The sequence below is a fragment of the Anthonomus grandis genome, chromosome 9 (assembly GCF_022605725.1).
Source record: "Anthonomus grandis grandis chromosome 9, icAntGran1.3, whole genome shotgun sequence".
NCBI lineage: Eukaryota > Metazoa > Arthropoda > Insecta > Coleoptera > Curculionidae > Anthonomus > Anthonomus grandis.
Window position 1 is genome coordinate 26,526,530 of NC_065554.1, and position 21,688 is coordinate 26,548,217.

General features: G+C 31.5%; 1 protein-coding gene across 6 annotated transcripts in view; it reads left to right on the plus strand.

Moving 5' to 3' along the window:
• Positions 1–21,688, plus strand: part of LOC126740145 (netrin receptor UNC5C) — a 346,710-nt gene that overhangs the window by 131,624 nt on the left and 193,398 nt on the right. For all 6 annotated transcript variants that reach the window (XM_050446069.1, XM_050446068.1, XM_050446072.1 and 3 more), the window contains one exon: positions 2,942–3,346. In XM_050446069.1, coding sequence (XP_050302026.1) covers positions 2,942–3,346 — 405 coding nt within the window. The remainder of the gene's footprint in view (positions 1–2,941; positions 3,347–21,688) is intronic.

Consider the following 21,688-nt stretch of genomic DNA (forward strand, 5'->3'; position numbering starts at 1 on the left):
TGGCCCCTTATTGGAGTCACTTTTCAAAAAGTTGAAAATTTGATCTTGCCCCGGCACTTGAAGGAATTTTCAAATTTTCTAGGCAGTTAAACTTTTTTTTGTTTTTGTTTAAGTTTCACTTACTTGAAAGAAAAAACTAATTATCCATCTGCCTGGAATAATAAGGAAAGTTAAAGATTTCTTGAAAGTATGGCCACTTTTTGAACTCACCTCCCTAGCAGTTGAAAAGTAATTCATTTTTAGGCAGTTGAAGGAATTTTCCGATTTTTCCAGAAAATATTTTTTTTTTTAGTTTTATCTACCTGGAGAAAACAACTGAGACTATCTACCTACCCGAAATCACCAAGGAAATTAAATATTTCTTGCAAATATGCCACTTTTGGAAGTAATTTTTCTAGCAGTTCAAAAGTTCATTTCCAGACAGTTGAAGGAATTTTTCGGATTTGTACAGGCAATTGAACATTTTTTGTTGAGTTTCAAATGCCTGAAAGAAATAATTAATTATTCACTTATATTGAATCACAAAGGAAATTAAAAAATTCTTAAAAGTTTAACCACTTCTTGGAGACACTTTTCTATAGTAGAATTTCAACGTCAGTTGAAGGAATTTTCCAATTTTTCCAGGCAGTTGATAATTTACTACAGGCAGTGACTTTAGAAAAGTGACCAAACTTTCAAGAAATCTGAAATTCTCCAAACTTTAAATTTTCTTTGTGTTTTCAGTCAGGTGGATAATCAATTGTTTCTTCCAAGCAGTTGAAACCCAACAAAAAAAATTCAACTGCCTGGAAAAATTTAAAAAGTTTCTTGGAAAATCAATTGTTTCTTCCAGGTACTTGAAGCCCAACAAAAAAAATTATCGACTGCCTGGAAGAAACAATTGCACCTGCCTGAAAACACAAAGAAAATTGAAGATTTCTTGAAAGTTTAACCACTTCTTGGAGGAACTTTTCTAGCAGTAGAAAAGTTGGTCATTTCCATTTAGTTGAAGGAATTTTCCAATTTTTCCAGGCAGTTGATAATTTTTTTGTTGAGTTTAAACTGCCTGGAAGAGCCAAATGATTATCCACATGTCTGAAAACACAAAGGAAAATAAAGATTTCTTGAAAATTTGGTCATCTTTTGGAGTCACTTTCTAGCAGTTGAAAAGTTGGCTATTTGCAGGCAGTTGAAGAGTTTTCTCATTTTTTCAGGCAGGAATTTTTAAAATTTTTCCAGACAGTTGTCATTTTTTTTGTTGTGTTTCAACTCACTGGAAGAACTAATTGACTAGCCAGTTTCCTGGATTTATAAGGAAAATTGACAATTTCTTAAAATTTTGCCCTCTTTTTAGAGTAACTTTTCTAGCAGTAGAAAAGTTGATAATTTTAACGTAAGTTGATAATTTCAATGTCAGATAAAGGAATTTTCCAATTTTTCCAGACAATTGATAATTTTTTTTGTTGGGTTTCAACTGCCTGAAAGATACAATTGATTATCCACTTGTCTGAAAATACAATGAAAATTGAAGATTTCTTGAAAGTTTGGTCACTTTTTGAAGTCACTTTCTAGCAGTTGAAGAGTTTTCCCATTTTTCCAGGCAATTGAAATTTTTTTTGTTGTGTTTCAACTACCTGAAAGAAGCAATTGACTAGCTACATTCCTGGAATCATAAGGAAAAAAAATCTCCAGGCAGTTAAAAAGTTTTCTATTTTTTCCAGGCAATTGAATTTTTTCTGTTAAGACTCAAATGCCTGGGAGAAACAACTGATTATTCACTAGTATTGAATCACAAAGGAAATTGAAGATTTCTTGGAAGTTTAACCACTTTTTGGAGGCACTTTTCTATAGTAGAAAAGTTGATAATTTCAACGTCAGGAAAGAATGTTCGGAAATGAAGAAATTTTCCAATTTTTCCCGGCAGTTGAATTTTTTTTTTGTTTTAAGTGCCTGGAAAAAACAATTGATTATTTATCTACCCTATCTTCTGGTTGCAAATTTTCAATGTCCCAAAACTGGTCTATTTGGTTCCCTACTAAGCCTTTCTTCATATTTTAAATAACGCGTTATTCTTATTAAAAAGAATATTGGTTTCGCAAGGGCCTATAAAGTAATGTAGCACCTCTTTTCCTTTGGATTTCTTTCAATTTCATTCCTTGTAGATTTCCAATAACGAGAGACATAAACACAATCAATGTACTATACATAGCGATTTTTCTTCCTGGTCTAGGCTTGTTTTAGAATCACTGCATCAATTGAGAGTCAGAAAAAGAAGAAAACACGCATCTGACTCTCAGACACAACCTTTTTATTCTTCTTCTAAAATATTCTTGATAGTAGAATGCGGGTTTTTCACAAGTGACATTAATACCTTGTATGCAACTGAAAGGCATATTATTGACCTAGAATTGCGTGGTATATTAGGGTCGCCAATCAATAATCTTTGTAGGAGCATCTAGCGTCTTCACTAAGGAAGACTAAAAAAATTCTTATTGATATACTTCGATCAAATGATTTCTACCACAATTAAAATAAAATCTAGCTTATATGCAAGATAAATAAAAAACGTATAAATCAATCATCGTCAGCATTGAAATGCCAACAAATTACCGGCCTACGAACCATTCTCGATCAATAATGTTGCCCAATAGCAGTAACGATCGGGTCAAAAAACCATAATAAATAACGTTCAATTGGAGTTTAACTACTAAAGAGTAATATGCGTTATTAAAATGTCAATAAAGCCATTTATATCTGCCGAAAATAATTTCTTTTAATGGGTTTTCTTTGAAGGCATTAGGTCATTAATTCACAGTTAATAGTAAATATTGTGTCTTAACAAGTAAATATTTTTAAATTCCCTTTTGAACCTCAAGGTAACAAGCGAGAATAATCGTAATAATAATAATAATAATTTCTTAATTGAATATTTTATGTCATTCATATTCGTTATTTGTTTCAGACTCTACTTTGCTAGACCTGGACCCAGTACAACCCCAAAACAGCTCCACCCCAAAACCGACTCAAACGGAACAAGACGAAAACCTCCTGCTCAACAGCGACCTCCCGATATTCCTCGCGGAGCCTCAGAACTCGTTTGTAGTGAAAAACCGTGCGGCCACTCTACAGTGTAGAGCGGCCCACTCGCTCAAGATCTACTTTAAATGTAACGGAGCCAGGAAGGTAGACACTCAGGATTTTCAAATTGTCGATCCTCACACCGGAGTGAGGATCATGGAGGCGGAAGCGAACGTCACCAGGGATATGGTCGAGGAGTTTTTCGGGAAGGAGAAGTTCAAATGCGAATGTTACGCGTGGAATGGCAAAGGGAGCATTAAGAGTCAGAGTGCCACAGTGGAGGTTGCATGTAAGTAGAGAGGATTTTTTTTGTTTAAGGATGAATTTCTTTTTTTCAAGCAATGGTTTTAGGTTCTTTCAATTGTAGGTAGTTGAGTATTATTATAAGGCCGTTAGTAAATTATTTTTTTATTTTAGGATTTTTAGCTTCAGATCAACCTTGTGTGTCTTTAAACTATAGGTTATTGAGTGCTTTCTGCTACAAGCAATAGAGAAATTATTTATTATAATATCACAAAAAATTATTGAAAAGTGTTGCTAGATATGTGTAAACTGGAAAGTGGCATTAATGCTTATGGTAATGAAGTCTAGCTAGAGTAGCCATTCACACTTAACCACCAAAGAGCGTTATAATAAACCTAGATTCTAAATTAAATTTAAATTATAAAAAAAATCAAAATTGGTTTATGTCTATAGGATCTTAAGCGCCAATAAAATATTTAAAAAAAATTGTAGTAAAAAATCAAAAACTAACTAAAATAAAAATACAAATAATGTATACAAGATAGAATTACCTACAATAAAATTAAAAAAAAACTAAATAAATCAAATGCAAAGCAACATTACCGTCTACATTTAATGCAAATAAAATGTTATTTAGATAAAATAAATTGCTTAAACTGAGCAATATTTACATCCTTTAAATTATTAGGAATGAAGTTGTGAAATGTAACTACATTATAGGCAAAACTTAACTTGAATAACGCTTTTCAATAATGTGGTAATGTAAACGTAGTTAAAGGTCGAAGCTTTGAGAGTGAATCGTAGTTGTTAAAAAAAAACTCCCTTCAAAGCAATAAACAATGATGAGCTATGACAATTAAAGACAATGAACGAGTATTTTATGGAAAAAACTACCCACGTGAAAAACTCTAAAATCTTCCATCCTTCGCTATCCCAACTCCTCAATTTTCACACTGATACGATCGCATTTCTTTAAGTCAAATATGAGTTTAGCACAGGAATTCATTGTTGAATCCTGATTTTCTTTTCAAGTAATAATATTTTCATTAATGGTACTTAAGTGATTTTGCTATTCCAGGCAGTTGCGTGATTATCCTATTTTAATAAAGTAAAGCCATGATTCTTCCAAGTCTAAGTAGCTGACCTCTAATTTTTTTTTAATCAATGAAGCTACTTTTTTTATTGAAAATAACTAACTGGGTTTGTATTCAAAGAAATTGAGTAATCTTACTATTTTTGCTTGGAATCATGAATTAACTAATTTGAAATAGGAAAATAACTTAAATGCCTAAATAAGGATAATCACCCAACTAACCACACTTATACTCAACTGCCTGGAATAGTAATCATGGCTTAACTGAGTCGAAATAGAAAAATCAGTCAATTGCCTGGAAAAGAAACACCATGCGAGCACTTATAATTTAAAACCACTTAAGTGCCTGAAATAGAAAAAGCATTCAACTACTTAAAATAAAAAAGAAAGCTAAGCAGACAGAGAAATGACTTGTAAGCCGAATAAATAATCCTAATGTTGACTATGTTGCTTAAGGAGAAATGTTAGGACTCAACTACCTCAAATTGAAGAAATTATAGCTTAACTAAATTGAAATAGAAAAATCAATCAGCTGTTCGGAATAACGCTGAAATAAGAAAAATATTAACCAATTGCCTGGACTAGGACAATCACTCAACTGCACTCTTGAAAAAAAATGAGGATTCAACTGCCTGGAATTGAAAAAAATCACGCAATAACTCAATTGAAATTAAGTAGAATTAGTTAGTTGCCTGACATAAGGAAACCACTTAATGACCTTTAATTTAAAAAAAGTGGTTTGCCTATTCTAGGCAACTGGGTAATTCTACTATTTCAATTCAGTTAATCTGTGATTTTTTCAATTCCAGGCAGTTAAATTTTTTTTCAAGCAATAGCACCACTCTTTTATATTATGGGCAGTTGAGTGGTTTTTCTATTTTGAGGCAATTATGCAATGGTTTCTTATTTTAGGCACTACAGTGGTTTCAAATTATTATTAGTGGTAAAGGGATTTTCCTATTTACATAAGGGGTTTTTCAGCTTTTCCCTGGTTTTTTGGATTGCACTTTCAACACTTTTTTTGAAATAGCACCACCTTCTTGAGTATTTGAGTGGTTTTTTAGAATCCAGGCAATTAGGCAATTACCACTTATTTCACGCACTTCAGTGGTTTTAAATTATCGATATTTAAGGAGTTTTCCTATTTAAATAAGTATTTTTTTTATATCGGACAGCTTGTCCCTGATTTTTTGAATCTCAGGCAGTTAAGCCTTGACAATTTTTTTTTCAAGAAATGCCACCTACTACCTTATTTCAGGCACTTGAGTGGTTTTAAATTATCGGTGGTTAAGAGGTTTTCCTATTTACATGAGTGTTTTCTTTATATCAAAGAGCTTAACCCTGATTTTTTTAATTTCACCTTCAAAACTTTTTTTGAAATGGCATCACCTTCTTGAGTATTTGAAAGGTTTTTTACAATCCAGGCAATTACGCAATGATCACTTATCTTACGTACTTCAGTGGTTTTAAATTATCGATATTTAAAGGGTTTTCCTATTTAAATGAGTATTTTTTATATCAGACAGCTTGTCCCTGATTTTTTGAATCTCAGGCAGTTACGTCTTGACAATTTTTTTTAAGAAAGGCCATCTACGACTCTCTTACAGGTACTTGAGTGTTTTTAAATTATCCGTGGTTAAGAGATTTTCTTATTTACATCAGGATTGTTTTTATATCAGATAGCCTAACTTTGATTTTTTGAATTTCACCTTCAACATTTTGTTTTAAAATGGCAGCACCCTTCTGGGGTTTGAGATAGCGTCAAATAGCAGGTTCCTTTGAGCTCATTCAGTTTTTCCTTTTGTATTCATGAAGAATCACATCCAAGTTTCACTTGCATCCTTTAATGTCATCAAAGTTAAAGTACCACATAACCACACAAAGCCGAATCCGTCAAAATTAATCAGTTTTATCAATAATTTATTAATTAATAAAAAATCCTGCATAAAAGCTAAAAAAACTGTATAAATTGATTATAAGCAAGCATTCTTGTTTTAAAATAAAATCTGATGTCCTCTGTTGGTATTTTTGTATTAACATTAGACAGTTCCAAATGTCTAATATTTAAGTAAATCGGTCTAAAAAAATATTAAAATCATTACCTAGAGGACGCTACGCGAACTATATAACTTCAGAGTATCCAGATGTGACTTCCGGTCATATTAGTGTATCTCTTATACAATAAGTGAAACAAAGACGGATATAATTTTAAACCATTTATGGATTGTTAAGCTCCATAAAAGGCCTAAACCATGGTTGGTCTACTGTAAACATTCTTTCCCTCTCAATAACATAAATTTAACATGAAGCCACAAGTTCTCTATCTACATTTATAATCATTAAACAAATAATAAGCATTAGAGTTCATATGCTGTTTACTCTTGCAAAATATTGTGTTGAATTTAATTTAGAAGTCTCGAAAACTCAAAATATCTTTTCAAGTTAAAGATTACTCTACTTCTTTAGCTGAAATAGTTAGGAGGATAGTAAAAGCCTTTCATACTCCTGGGTATTTGACTGGTTTTTACAATATAGGCAAGTGGTTTTAAATTATTATCGGTGGTTAAGGGGTTTTCCTATTTACATAAGTAGTTTTTTTAGCTTGTCCCTGGTTTTTTGGATTTCAACTTCAAAAATTTTTTTTTATTTGAGTGGTTTTTACAGTCCAGCCAATAGGGCAATGATCACTTTTTTCAGGCACTTGAATGGTTTTAAATTACCGGTGGTTAAAGAGTTTTCTATTAACATGAGTGTTTTTTCTTATATCAAACAGCTTAACCCTGATTTTTTAAATTTCACCTTCAACACTGTTTTTTGAAATGGCAACACCTTTTTGAGTATTTAAGTAGTTTTTTAGAATCTAGGCAATTCGGCAGTGATTACTTATTTCAAACACTTCAGTGGTTTTAAATTATCGATATTTAAGGAGTTTTCCTATTTAAATAAGTATTTTTTTTTATATCAGACAGCTTGTTCCTGATTTTTTAAATCTCAGACAATTAACCCTGCACAATTTTTTTTTCAAGAAATGCCACCACCCTTTTGGGCATTTGAGTGGTTGTTGCAATCCAGACAATTAGGCAATGATTATTGGTTTAGTGGCTTTTCTATTTCAATTCAGATAAGCCATGATTCTTTTAATTCCAGGCAATTGAGTTTAAAATTCTTATTCTAATAACAACTGATTCCTCTTTTATACTTTTTCAATTATTCTACTATTGACCCACGTATACAACCATAATTTTAGAAGATCCAATTCAAAGAGTCAGTTCACGAATTTTGTAATTTTTATTAAGTCTGATTCAAGAATAAGAAAATTACAAGACGTAAGAATTATTAAAATGTATCTAACTTTTTAGCCCAAAACTCACAAAAAGTGACTAAATTTATTGACTCAAATTCGACTGTCCTAAACGCCCAGACAACTCATTACCCAAACAATTGTCTCGAAATTAATACATTGAAAGCGTGAATAGAGTATAGCTCAAGGCGTAGAGCGTATTACGGACCCCTGAGATCTCCGATAGAGCCGAACCAATAGAGTAATAGAATTTTGCCATTCAAAGGTTGATTGTTACATGGATCGAATTGAGTTTCTCTAGCTCTCTTATGTTTAAATAGTGAAATCGAGAGGAGGGTCTTGAGTATATTCGCACTATATTAAAATGCCATAAAATGCTTAAAATACCACACTTGAATTCAATTAGCATAAATTTTGAGAGCGATAAATCCGAATCCGGCTCATTCGCGACATTGTATCGCCTTATAATGCACTTCAATCAATTCAACGTATGCGAAATCTAAATATTTAGCGCCATTATCGTAAATTAAATCTCGATCTTAGGAAAGGAAATTCTTAAAAGGAAACGCTTTAAAGTCGATATAACCTTCTTTTTTTTTTGAGGTAAATTACTTGCTTTTAAGCTAATGGGATTAGCGAATTTACGGAATTAAAAAAGTGTGATTTATTGTGTGGGGGTTTAAGCTGGATTAATTAAGATGTAGCTTATCATTTGTTTAATTATAAACTAGATGGATTATAAAGATACAGACGTGCTCTCTATACATGCAGCTCCACTAAATAAATAGCAATTAATTAAATGGCAAGTCCAAGTGGGCTTAATTAACTAAATTAAACTAAGCGATGTCCTTATTTGATTATTATGCAAGCTGGATGAGTTCATTATTTTCAATGAAGGCACAGCTTATAGAGATGTATCTCTTAACCACATTAGTAATGGTTCTTTTAAAGAAAACGCATGTTGCCACAATTGCTTTAAATCTGGTTTCGTATAATGTATAGAGCCCGTTTTAAACTTATCTTATATCTATTCTAATGTATTGAATAATATCGCTATAAGGCAGCAAGATAATGCAAAATTAATTCCGAAATGTCGTGAAAATGTATTAAAAGTGGTGTCATTACAAATTATACATACTAATCATAATATGTAGATGGAAATCCGTATTGATGTTTTTTAATATCTAATTATTTATAAGTATCCTATTAAAAGTAATAAAGTTATAAATTACTGTCTGATGGGAATAACCTTTACAGTGTTTTTAAAATTGCCTCTGAATTTAATTAATTGATATATAAATCTAAAAATATAATGCGAAAAATTCATTAGGGCACCCGGACTAAACTCGATATACGACCTCACAGTCTGAAACTTAGGTTAGAGTGAGTGGGGACATTTGCCACAAATTTATAAATGCACCCGGACTAAAATATCTTTTAGGTACTCACTCTATTATTTGTGGGATAAAGTGAAAGGGCAAACAGTAAAAATATTGTCAAGTCGACTAAATCAAAGTAGTCACTGTTTAGGAATTAATTTTTATTATCTAGAAAAATTAGGTTTGAACATTCTGGTATGCAGAAATTTTTTGAAAAATTAGTCAACTCGACTGAATTTTTTATAGAATAAATAGAGAGGCGAAAGGTAAAAATATAATAGTCCAGGCTTTTATATCATAAATCTAAATTGATTTATTCAAAAGCTTGAATGTTACAACTGCAATAAAATAGATCAGTATTTATTTATTAAAAAAAAGACAAATTTATTATTGCACCTGGACTACAACTTCTATTAGGTTTCTCACTCTGCCTTAAAGTAAAAGAGCAAAAAGTACAGGCATTATAGTCCAGGCAGTTATTACATAAATACGAATTTATTTACAGGCTCGAAAGTTACAATTTTATTTCAAATAGATCAGTGTTCATTTATTAAACAATGGTATTAAAAAAACAACAGATTTTTCAAGGCACCTGGACTAAAATCTCTTCTAGTTTTCTTATTCTTGGGTTAAAGTGAGAGGGCAAATAGTAAAGACATGATAGTCCAAGTTCTAATGAAATGAATTTAGTAATATTCAAACGCCTTAGAGTTGCAGGTTGACTTAAAATGAGTACTAAAGCAATCGTACTAAACCTCGTGCTTATCATCTCACTCTAATACCTGTGAGTTAGAGTAAGGTAATGTAAGTAGAGTGTGGAGCAAATAAAATATATTTGTTAGTCCAGGCTTTGCTAAGTCCTGTAATAGTCCAGACATTGAAATAATAAATTTATCACCACGATTTTGTCTAGAAAATCAGAACCACTAAGCTACTAGAATAAGACAAAAAATAAATGAAGGAGCTGCCAAGTCTTGTGACTTTATTGACTCCCACTAATTATGCGCTTGGACTAAGATCTTTTTTAGGTTTCTCACTCTATTATAGGTGGGTTAAAGTGAAAGAGCTAATTGAAATAATAGTCCAAGCTCTTATAACAGAAATCTGAGTTTATTCAGACTTAAAATCTTCAAATTTTATTTAAGACAAATGAGTATTTATTTATTAAAGAATGTTAATGATAAAACGACAAATTTATTAATGCACTTGGACTAAAACCTGTGTTAGGTTTCTCGCTCTATTGTATGTAGATTAAAGTAAGAGGAAAATACTAAAGGCAATATAGTCCTGGCTGTTATGACGTAAATCTCAATTTATTTAAAGGCTTAAAAGCTACAATTTTATTGAAAATAGACGTTTTTCAAATGTTTAAATATTACAGGTTTATCTTAAGTGAATAATTTAAAACAGCTATTTATAATACCACAAATTTATTAATGCACCTGGACTAAAATCTCTTCCAGTGTTCTCATTCTTGGGTTAAAGTGAGAGGGCAAATAGTAAAGACATGATAGTCCAAGTTCTAATGAAATGAATCTAATAATATTCAAGCGCTTTTGAGTTGCAGTTCTACTTAAAATGAGTACTAAAGCAATAGTACTTAACCTCGTGTTTACCATTTCACTCTAGTACTTGTGAGTTAGAGTAATAGGGCAAATAAAATATATTTGTTAGTCCAGGCTTTTCTATGTCCTGTAATAGTCCAGGCATTGAAACAATAAATTTATCACTTATTTTTATTAACTTAATATTCTTTAATCTAACTTAACTTTAGAATAACTTAGGATTTTGTCTACAAAATCAGAACCACTAAGCTACTAGAATAAGACAAAAAATAAATGAAAGAGCTGCCAAGTCTTGTGACTTTATTAACTCCCACTAATTATGCGCCTGGACTAAAATCTTTTTTAGGTTCACTCTATTATAGGTGGGTTAAAGTGAGAGGGCTAATAGAAAAGAGGTTATAGTCGAGGCTCTTATGTCAGAAATCTGAGTTTATTCAGACTTAAAATTTTATTTAAGATAAATGAGTATTTATTTATTAAAAAATGTTAATGATAAAACGACAAATTTATTAATGCACTTGGACTAAAACCTGTATTAGGTTTCTCGCTCTATTGTATGTAGATTAAAGTAAGAGGGAAATACTAAAGACGTTATAGTTCTGGCTATTATGACGTAAATCTCAATTTATTTAAAGGCTTAAAAGCTACAATTTTATTGACAATAGACGTTTTTCAAATGCTTAAATATTAGAGGTTTATCTTAAGTGAATAATTTAAGACAGCTTTAAAGAAATTTATTAATGCACCTGGACTAAAATCTCTTTTAGAAGTCTCACTCTAATATATGTAAGTTAAAGTGAAACGGGCAAATAGTAGAGGTGTTTTAGTCAAGGTTCTTATGTCATAAATCTGAATTTAGGCAAGCGCTTGAAAGTTACTATTTTATTCAAAGTAGATAAATTAATTTTTTAAAGATTTCTATATATGCATAAAATGATAAATATACTCCCGCACTAGATTTCTTGGATGGAGTAATAGAGCAAATAAAATTTACTTTCTAGTCCAGGCGCTTATAGCATAAATCTAAGTTTATTAAAGATGATTAAGTAATTTGTTAAATAAGATCCCTAGAGTTATACCACAAATCGAGAAGAATTCCAAGTTTTTTCTTAAAGTTACTTTAAAGTATTTCAAGTTTTTGAAAATAGCTAACAAGTAATAAATTTAGTATTTTAACGTTTGGAGTATCTTGAGATTTGGCAACATCTTAAATTGATTTATATCTTATTCAGGAAATGTAATATTAACTGTGTGATTTAAAAAAGTCAGTTAAGGTTGTTTAAATTTAGCCCTTTAATAAACTTAGATTTATTTTATAAGCGCCTGGACTAAAATTTTTATTTTATATACTTCAATACAATATACTAGAGATTTATTGTGGGTATTTTAGTATAATTATCATTTTATGATTACTTATTATCTACTTTAAATAAAATTGTAACTTTCAAGCCTTTGCATAAATTCAGTTTTATGTCATAAGAGCCTTGACTATAACATCTCTATTTGCCCTTTCACTTTAGCCATCATATATTAAAGTGAAAAACCTAAAAGAGATTTTAGTCCAAGTGCATGATTTTGTAAATAAATGTTTTCAAATATTCACTTAAGATAAACCTGTCATATCCAAACCTTTGAAAAATATCTACTTTGAAAAAATTCTGGCTTCTAAGCCTTTGAATAAATTCAGATTTACGTCATAACAGCCTGTACTATAATGTCTTTAATACTCGCCGTCTTACTTTAATTTACATATAGTAGAGTGAGAAATCTGAAAGACATTTAAGTCCAAATGCATTGATAAATTATCGTTTTGTCAATAACATTTTTTAATAAATAAATAGTCATCTATCTTAAGTAAAGTTTGAATTTTTAAGTCTTTGAAAAAATTTAGATTGCCGACATAAGAGCTTGGACTATAACGTCTGTTCTATTTAGCTTCTCACTTTAATCCACCTATAATAGAGTAAGAAACTTAAAAGAGCTCCTTCGTTAATTTTTTGTCTTATTCTAGTAGCTTAGCTTAGTCCTTTGAACTAGACCAACAGAACTACTAAGTTAGTAGAATGAGACAAAAAGTAAATGCCGGCGTTGCCAACTCTTCTGACTTTATGCTGAATTTATCCACCTAATTATGCACCTAAACCAAAAGGGAGTAAGTTTATTATATTGTATTAGGGTTGAACCCTTACAACTGTTTCCCTTATTCTTTTTAATTTGTATTGGGAATATTGTTTAGTGCACATAGTCCGGGCGTTAATGTTATTTTAAAGTAATACATTTTTGGTGATTCTTTTTGGGAATTTTCGGGGTAGACATTAAGGGCTTTTAACCTTATCCAGCTTCCTCCTTAAGAGCCTTATTTAATTCAGTTTTAGGTCAAATGCTTAAAAATACTTTTTCTCAATTTCCATAGACTTTACAATCATTGGAAGCACGCCAAATAGATGCAACGAAGATGCCGCAACGCCCGATAGAAAAAAATCACTTAAGTGAGATTCAGTGTTTACGATTTTTATTTCTAGGCAACATGGCGCAGTAATTGCGTATAGTGGTTTTATCGAATTGCCCTCCTCGCGCTTTTATTTATTTGATTAGCATTATTAGAAAACGTTCGAGGGATCTAAGAATCATTATTTCGGGGTGCCATATAATTAAGTCTCTTGGGAATCACCTCGATTGATTAGAAATTAATTGCTGTGATATAGCAATCGGGGAATGAGTTTGATATAAATAGATGGGAAAAACATAAATTTAAAAAAAATATTTAAGAAAAATGGCACGTGTCTAATTCATACAAGCTCTCGCATCCATCTTGCCACAAAAAGCCGTTTGTAAAATTCAGCCGAAAAAATAAAAAACCGTCAGCGACAATGACAAACGACCGTTCGAGACATATTTACACTCGTTTCTTCTGAAAAATAGAATCGTCGTCGTCGTATAGTTTTATAATTGTCGACAGAGCGGAAAAATGATCGTTGGAGCGTACATTTTCGGTGAAAAAGGCGTTTCGAACGATTAGTAGAGCGGCGAGCACTTGAATCCAGACATTTTCGTCGGGGGGACATAAATATATCTGCCGGTGACAAATACAATTGGGGTGAAAACGCGATCTTTTTTCACGCTTGTCCCCGACCATACAGCCCAGATTTTTCCAGTTTCGGATTTATTGGGTTCAAGCGAGAGGAATTTTTTGGCAGCGCCGCTTGGCAGCCCGGATAAGATATTACTGAATTTCTTTTTTTCTTTTTGTACCTTGTTGAAGTCAGTTTTATATTTAGTGAAAAGCTCAGCAACATTTTTTTTGGAAATAAAATAGCAGTTTTTCTTTTTTATGAGTGAAGAAACCGAGATAATTATTCAGCTAAATGCATGCATAACTTAATAAGATGTGAATACCATTATTAAAACCAAAGTCAGTGATAATAAATAAAAATAGGCTTTGAAGAATTTTCAACTGAGAGGCTGGTGTCCTCTCATGCCTCTCATTGCTCTTAAATTTTAGAAACAATTAGTTTTTAGAAGAAAATATATCATTAGATGAAACTCTCTTCTACAAAGTTTCCTTAACGTCTAAAATAATTAAATGAAAAATTTCGTAGATATCAGGACTTATAGGCTAAGAATGAAATTTCACCTTGAAGCACATGGCTCCAAGAAAAGTAGATTGTCTTAAAACTACTGAACACAAATTAATAAAACATACAATGTTGGATTAAGGAAGCTCAGCTCTACAAAGTTTTCTTAATGTCCGAAATAATTAATTGTACCTTCCAGTCTAGAAATGATAATTTACCTTGAAACTCATTTAAAAAATTAAAATTATTATGAATTCCAGGCAGTTGAAGTCTTTCCTGATTTATTTCAACTGCCTGGACAAATAATAGGTTCATTGAGGTCATTTTTTCAATTGTCTGGAAAATTGTTCCAAAATTACAATAATTATAACTTAGCCAAGCAGTTGTAAAATTGGCCTTAACAGACCTCAATTATCTCTTCAAATGATCAAAAAAAAAATATATGTTCAACAATTTGTCCAGGCAGTTGAAAGAAATCATATTCAATTCAAAAGTTTTGGAGGTCGATATCTTGGCTTCTATAAGCACTATCTGGAAAATGTCAACGGTTCTGTCTTAGTTTTGTCCTTCCAAATCCTATAAGACCATACGCAAAATTGTAGCGTACCTACAAGCATTTTTAAAGCCAATTTTTGTGCTCAAAATCGAGGTCAAAAAATGAGTTTTTCCGAATTTTCCAAGTGCTCTCATTTCCTTAATTCTGCTCGAATCCCGTTATAACCCGGTGTTTTTGTAATGTAGATGATTGGAGGAAAACGCTGGTATAGTTAATTTGATTTTGAAAAAAATCAATTTTTTAACCGAATTTTTACCCGAAAATGAAAAATCCCAAATTTTGGAAGTCAATATCTCGGCTTCTATGGGCACTATTGGAATAATTTCAACGGTTTTAACTTAGTTTCATCCTTCTTAATTCAAGGAATTCATCCGCAAGGTCGTAGCTTTTCTATTAGCCCAGATATCGCATTTTTAGAGCCCATTTTTGGGCTCAAAAACAAGGTCGAAAAACGAGTTTTTTCGAATTTTCAAAGTGCTCTCATTCCCTTAGTTCTGCTCGAATCCCGTTATAACCCAGTGTTTTTGTAATGTAGATGATGGGAGGAAAACGCTGGTATAGTTAATTTGATTTCGAAAAAAATCAATTTTTGGTGAAAAAATTCGATACGGGGGGGTATACCCGAAAAATGAAAAATCCGAAACTTTGGAGGTTGATATCTCGGCTTCTATGGGCACTATTGAAATAATTTCAACGGTTTTAACATAGTTTCATCCTTCCAAATCCAAGGAGATCATCTGCAAGGTCGTGGTTTTTCTATTAGCCGAGATATCGCATTTTTAGAGCCCTTTTTTGGGCTCAAAAACGAGTTACAAAAATTAGTATTTTCGAATTTTCAAAGTGCTCTCATTTTCTTAGTTCTGCACGAATCCCGTTAAAACCCGGTGTTTTTATAATGTAGATGATGGGAGGAAAACGCTGGTATAGTTAGTTCGATTTTGAAAAAAATCAATTTTTGGTGAAAAAATTCGATACGAGGGGTATACCCGAAAAATGAAATATTTTCAAACTTTGGAGGTCGATATCTCGGCTTCTATGGGCACTATTGGAATAATTCCAACGGTTTTAACATAGTTTCATCCTTCCAAATCCAAGGAGATCATCCGCAAGGTCGTAGCTTTTCTATTAGCCGAGATATCGCATTTTCAGAGCCCACTCTTGGGCTCAAAAACGAGGTCGAAAAATGAGTTTTTCCGAATTTTCAAAGTGCTCTCATTTTCTTAGTTTTGCTCGAATCCCGTTATAACCCGGTGTTTTTGTAATGTAGATGATGAGAGGACAACGCTGGTATAGTTAGTTTGATTTTGAACAAAATCAATTTTTGGTGAAAAAATTCGATACACAGGGTATACCCGAAAAATGAAAAATCCCAAACTTTGGAAGTCGATATCTCGGCTTCTATGGGCACTATTGGAATAATTTCAACGGTTTTAACTTAGTTTTATCCTTCCAAATCCAAGAAGATCATTCGCAAGGTCATACCTTTTCTATTAGCTGAGATATCGCATTTTTAGAGCCCATTCTTGGGCTCAAAAACGAGGTCGAAAAATGAGTTTTTCCGAATTTTCGAAGTGGTCTCATTCCCTTAGTTCTGCTCGAATCCCGTTATTACCCGTTTTCGGAATGCAGGTGATGGGAAGAATCCGCTTCGAAGTTCCATTTTCGAAAAAAAAATCAATTTTTTATTTTGATATCGAATAAAAAATTGACGATATCGAATTTTTTCAATAAAGTGCATTTAGCTTTAAAATTTCAACTCTTCCAGGCAGTTGAAAAAATGACAACGCACCTCAATTATCTCTTCAAATTATTAAAAAAAAAGACTAAGGGGGTATGTTTAACAATTTGTCCAGGTAGTTGAAAGAAATCAATAGAGACTTCAACTGCCTGTAAAGTTTGATAAAATGAGTTATTTTAAGTTGCAAAAATGATCTTAACTGACCTTATATATCCCCTTAAGCTGATCAAATAAAAAGTCTCTTTTGATTTCTTTCAACTGCCTGGACAAACTTTAAAAATTACCCTATTAGTCTTTTTGTTTTGATTAGGTTAAGGCAATAATTTAGGACTTTCGAGGTCTTTTTAAATGCCTAGATAAATTGTAAGAATTGTTTGGTTAGTTTTTTTTTCTCTAATCAGCTAAAGCAATAATTCAGGTCCATTGTGGTCATTTTTTCAACTGCCTGGAAAAATTGACAAAAATTATAATAATATTGTTTTAGCTTAATTAAAAAAAAAAGACTAAGAGGGATAATTTTAAAATTTGTCCAGACTGTCAAAAATGCCTGAAAAATTATAACTGAAGAAAATTATTTGTTTCTTTCCGAATTATATTTAATTCATCTTTAGGGGCTTGAAGTTGTAGTTTTTTTGCGTTAAATGAAAATAGCATATAATACAAGGATAAAAATCTACATATCGCAAATTTACAACAAAAAGTCTGGTTAGGTACAGAAGGAAAAATAACTAAAATTAAATATAAGGGGGTATGTTTAACAATTTGTCCAGGTAGTTGAAAGAAATCAAGAGAGACTTCAACTGCCTGTAAAATTTGATAAAATGATAATTATTTTAAGTTGCAAAAATGATCTCAACTGACCTTATATATCCCCTTAAGCTGATCAAATAAAAAGTCGCTTTTGATTTCTTTCAACTGCCTGGACAAACTTTAAAAATTACCCTATTAGTCTTTTTGTTTTGATTAGGTTAAGGCGATAATTTAGAACTTACGAGATCTTTTTAAATGCCTAGATAAATTGTAAGAATTGTTTGGTTAGTTTTTTTTTCTCTAATCAGCTGAAGCAATAATTCAGGTCCATTGTGGTCATTTTTTCAACTGCCTGGAAAAATTGACAAAAATTATAATAATATTGCTTTAACTTAATCAAAAAAAAAAAAATGAGGATAATTTTTAAATTTGTCCATATTGTCAAAAATGCCTGAAAATTATAACTGAAGAAAATTATTTGTTTCTTTCCGAATTATATTTAATTCATCTTTAGGGCCTCGAAGTTGTAGTTTTTTTGCGTTAAATGAAAATAGCATATAATACAAGGATAAAAATCTACATATCGCAAATTTACAACAAAAAGTCTGGTTACGTACAGAAGGAAAAATAACTAAAATTAAATATAATTTAAAAAGCTGGTAGACTAGAAAATTCAGTAATAAAGGGTCATTAATTTATAAGAAAAAAAAGTTTTCTCATGAAATTATCAAAATAAAAAATGTCAGAAGCTCATCTATTTATTTTTCTTGGTGTTTTAAGTATTTTATTGACCCTTTCAGGCTCATTGAAAAAAAACCAAAAATAATTTTAATTAAGAGAGTTTCCAATTTTGAAGTGGAATCTATAAAGGAATTCAATCTTATATTTAAAATAAAAAATTGGCTTTTTAATGTAATGTAATGTAATTTGTAATGTATATTGAACATCTGCCTTTAGGTGTTAATGGGAAAATTTTGTCCAGAGAAGTTGGGTTTACAATGACACTAAGTGTAATTATAAAAATGAAATCATGATATTAATTAAGAATTTTTATATTCATCACATAGTACATGTTGAAACAACTAAGACAAAAATTTAATTACTTGCGATTTATCGATTTATTGCTACAGACCCTGATATATCTTTGGAATCTTTGAGTGAGCGACTTAACCATCTTTACCAGTATTTACTTTTTACGGGAGACATAAATATATATTTAATAATAGGCTCAAATACAGAACTGCATATTTAAATATTTTGAGCAAATATTTATTTCATTGATAACATTTTGTAATAAAAAGGTCCACCCGAGTTAAATGAATTTAAAAAGTTTTATAGACCATACATTTGTGAAAATTATGGAAGACATATAATATTTCAATTTCTATTAAAGATTGTACATTTAATCCCCTTGATCCAAATAATAATAATTAAAACACAAATAAAATAAATTTCTCATATGTAAACACACTATATATCCCGAAGCCATTTCATATTCCCAATTAGTACAACGACCTTTCGGGCAACAGGAACATTGTTTAACCATCTGCAATTAAAATAATTGTTTTTAAAATAACACATGCCCTACAATTACTACACGCTTCATTTGACCGGCTTTTAAATTCATTAGGGCCTTTTCGAAATATCATATTTACTAAACGATGGTACGCATGTGGGCGAACCAATGGGGGCGTTAATATTTTTTTTCATTACACCTTAGCGTTAAAAAAATAGCTTTGAAGCCACACTTCCTTTTAGTTTAATCTAATAGGCATTTTTTTTGGCCAAATTAACAAAAAAAAACCATCTGACATTCGAGACATATTACCTTGATAAGGGCAAAAGTTATTAATTAATTAGCGCGGATGTTTTTCTGATAATTTGCCAGTTAACAAGGGTCTGACAATTCCCGATGGTTTTTGAATGAGGTTTAATGGCTTACTTGGGTCTTCGGGAATATGTTTTAATGAGGCAATGAGGTGGAAATGACACGAGATCGCTAGAAGGGGGTTACTTGCTGCAAAAAGTTTTATTTGATACACTTGAATAAAACATCATAGAGGATGAAACATTGATTGAGTTTTTTCGACGCCAACTTAATGATTTTAAAATCGTTCTTATACTCTAAAAACGCAACAGGAAAAACGAGAAAAGTGAAAATCCGAGCCAGACGAAAAAAAAGGGAGCCAAGGGACCGTTTTAATGATTATTAAAGGGAAAATTACAGACATCTGAGAGCGCGAGTATTTAGCCAATTTTACAGACGAAGGAATTCGACGTGTTTTAGTCCTATTATTTCGGACTACGAAGGAAAAGGGGGGAAAAAAAGGTAGTTAGAGGGATTATGTCAGATATAATGGGAGAGCTTTCAGTTGTGCCTCTTTATCTCTATCCGAAATAAGCACTCCCGGAGTTTTACTGACATTGCTAGACTGTTTTTTGAAATATAAAGTAATTTTATTAAATAATTGTGATATTGCTTTTTGGCGCCCAACATGCGGGTGAAATTACCTTTTAACTTGAAATTAAGTGAAACAAAGGTATAAAAATTATGTTTTTTTTATTTGTGTTATTAACTAAATGTTACCGATAATTTTTTAGGTTTATTTTCAGTAACAAAGCAAAAATATATTGTCAAGATTAAGTCGATCAATACATATAGATTTGGGCGCCCAACATGTGGGTCAAATTTAGGATGAAAAGTTAGAATAATAATGTAAATCTTGTATTTAAAGTGGACTATTTTGGCATAATTTATGTTCATTACATGCAAATTTTGTCTGAAAATAATTAAACATACGGCCAAGCTTACGACAAAACAAATTACCACGTGCTTTGATAACTGGAAGCCCTTTGACCAATTTTTGTTGACCACTGTTTCAATTCAAACTAAACAAGTTTTCACAAATCATATGCATATTCTTCACCTGATGTTCTAGTTCATCTCATAATAATTCTATGGGATTGACGTCAGGGAGTTTCCGAGGTGAATTTATGTTCTTGATCACATCTTTCTCTTCCTTGAACCGGTAGTTAATGTATACATGAGATGTGTGCTTGGGAACATTGTATTGCATTAAAGAATATTGTGATTTTTGCCAGATTTCCAACACCATCATAGCTAAAATATCCCCAGGGCATCACAGAGCCTCTTCTACATTTAACTGTTGACGCAACATACCGCAAATCTTTATTTCGATGAACACACTAATCCAAAAATATCGAATTTTGATTCATCGGTTCATAACATATATTTTCATAGAGACCAATCTTTATATTTTCCAGTAAACAATCATCTTTTTTGCTTGTTTTGTAGACGTAGAAGTGGAACCAGACCAATTTCAAGATTTTAAATGAGAAAAAAGAACACGAGCCAGTTGGTGGGTTGGAAACTCAAATATATAGGATTTTCCTTATCTGAAAGTGAGGGAATAAGGCTTGATTTTTTTTCTATATACCCTTTAGAGGCATTAAAAATACTCTAGAATTCTCCTGTAAAGCATTTTTCGATTTGATAGACCCTTATTCCATCAGAGTGGTTTCTATGGCATTTAAACCCGGAATCCAACTAGATGACTTAACTGATTTTGCCAGTTTTCGGATTTCTATTTTTAAGTCTGTCCATCAACGGCAATACGTTCTTCTGCAAGTGGTCTTAACTTATTTCAAGCAGTTGAGTGCATTTTATTAGCGGATGTAGAATACGTAGTGCATCAAACTCCAATTCAACTGCCTGGAATAATATTTTTATCTCTTCTCATGTAAGATTTGAGTTATTAAGACTTGAGTTATTATGAAAAGGTTTAAAAAAAAACATTTTTGAATATTCATGTAGCAACAATGCGCAAATACCTTAACACTTCTTTGGCATTAGGCCTACGATGACATATAGCATAGTTGAAGAATGCAAAATTACCCAAAAGAGGCTGTTCAATTTCTCAATATGATCAATAGTTTATGAGTAATGACCATTTAAATTTGGTTACGTCAGTAAATCTTTACTGGATCTAGCTCTGAGTTTTCGGTCCATAACTGTTGATCTACTCAGGTTAGAATTCCATTCATTTTTTCCTAATTATCAAATTAATTTTATTAAAAATTTTTAGTAATTAAACGAAAATATAATATCAAGTATCTCAATAATCTCAATCTTCATATAGATTTGGGCGCCCAACATGTGGATCAATGGAATACAAAAGTCCAAAACTTAAAGCACAAAAATTGAATGTGACTTGTAAGACATACAAAACTTATCAGAACCTCAATTATCCAGGATTCGTGGTCCTCCCTCATACTCAACACGCTGAGCGGATATGTCCAAGCGGACTCAAAAGAGCCCCACTAAATGGAATTTTAATTGAACCACGACAAATTGCCCCTCTGTATATATGTGAGTAATTATTCATTTCGCCATAAACATATGCGCGTATC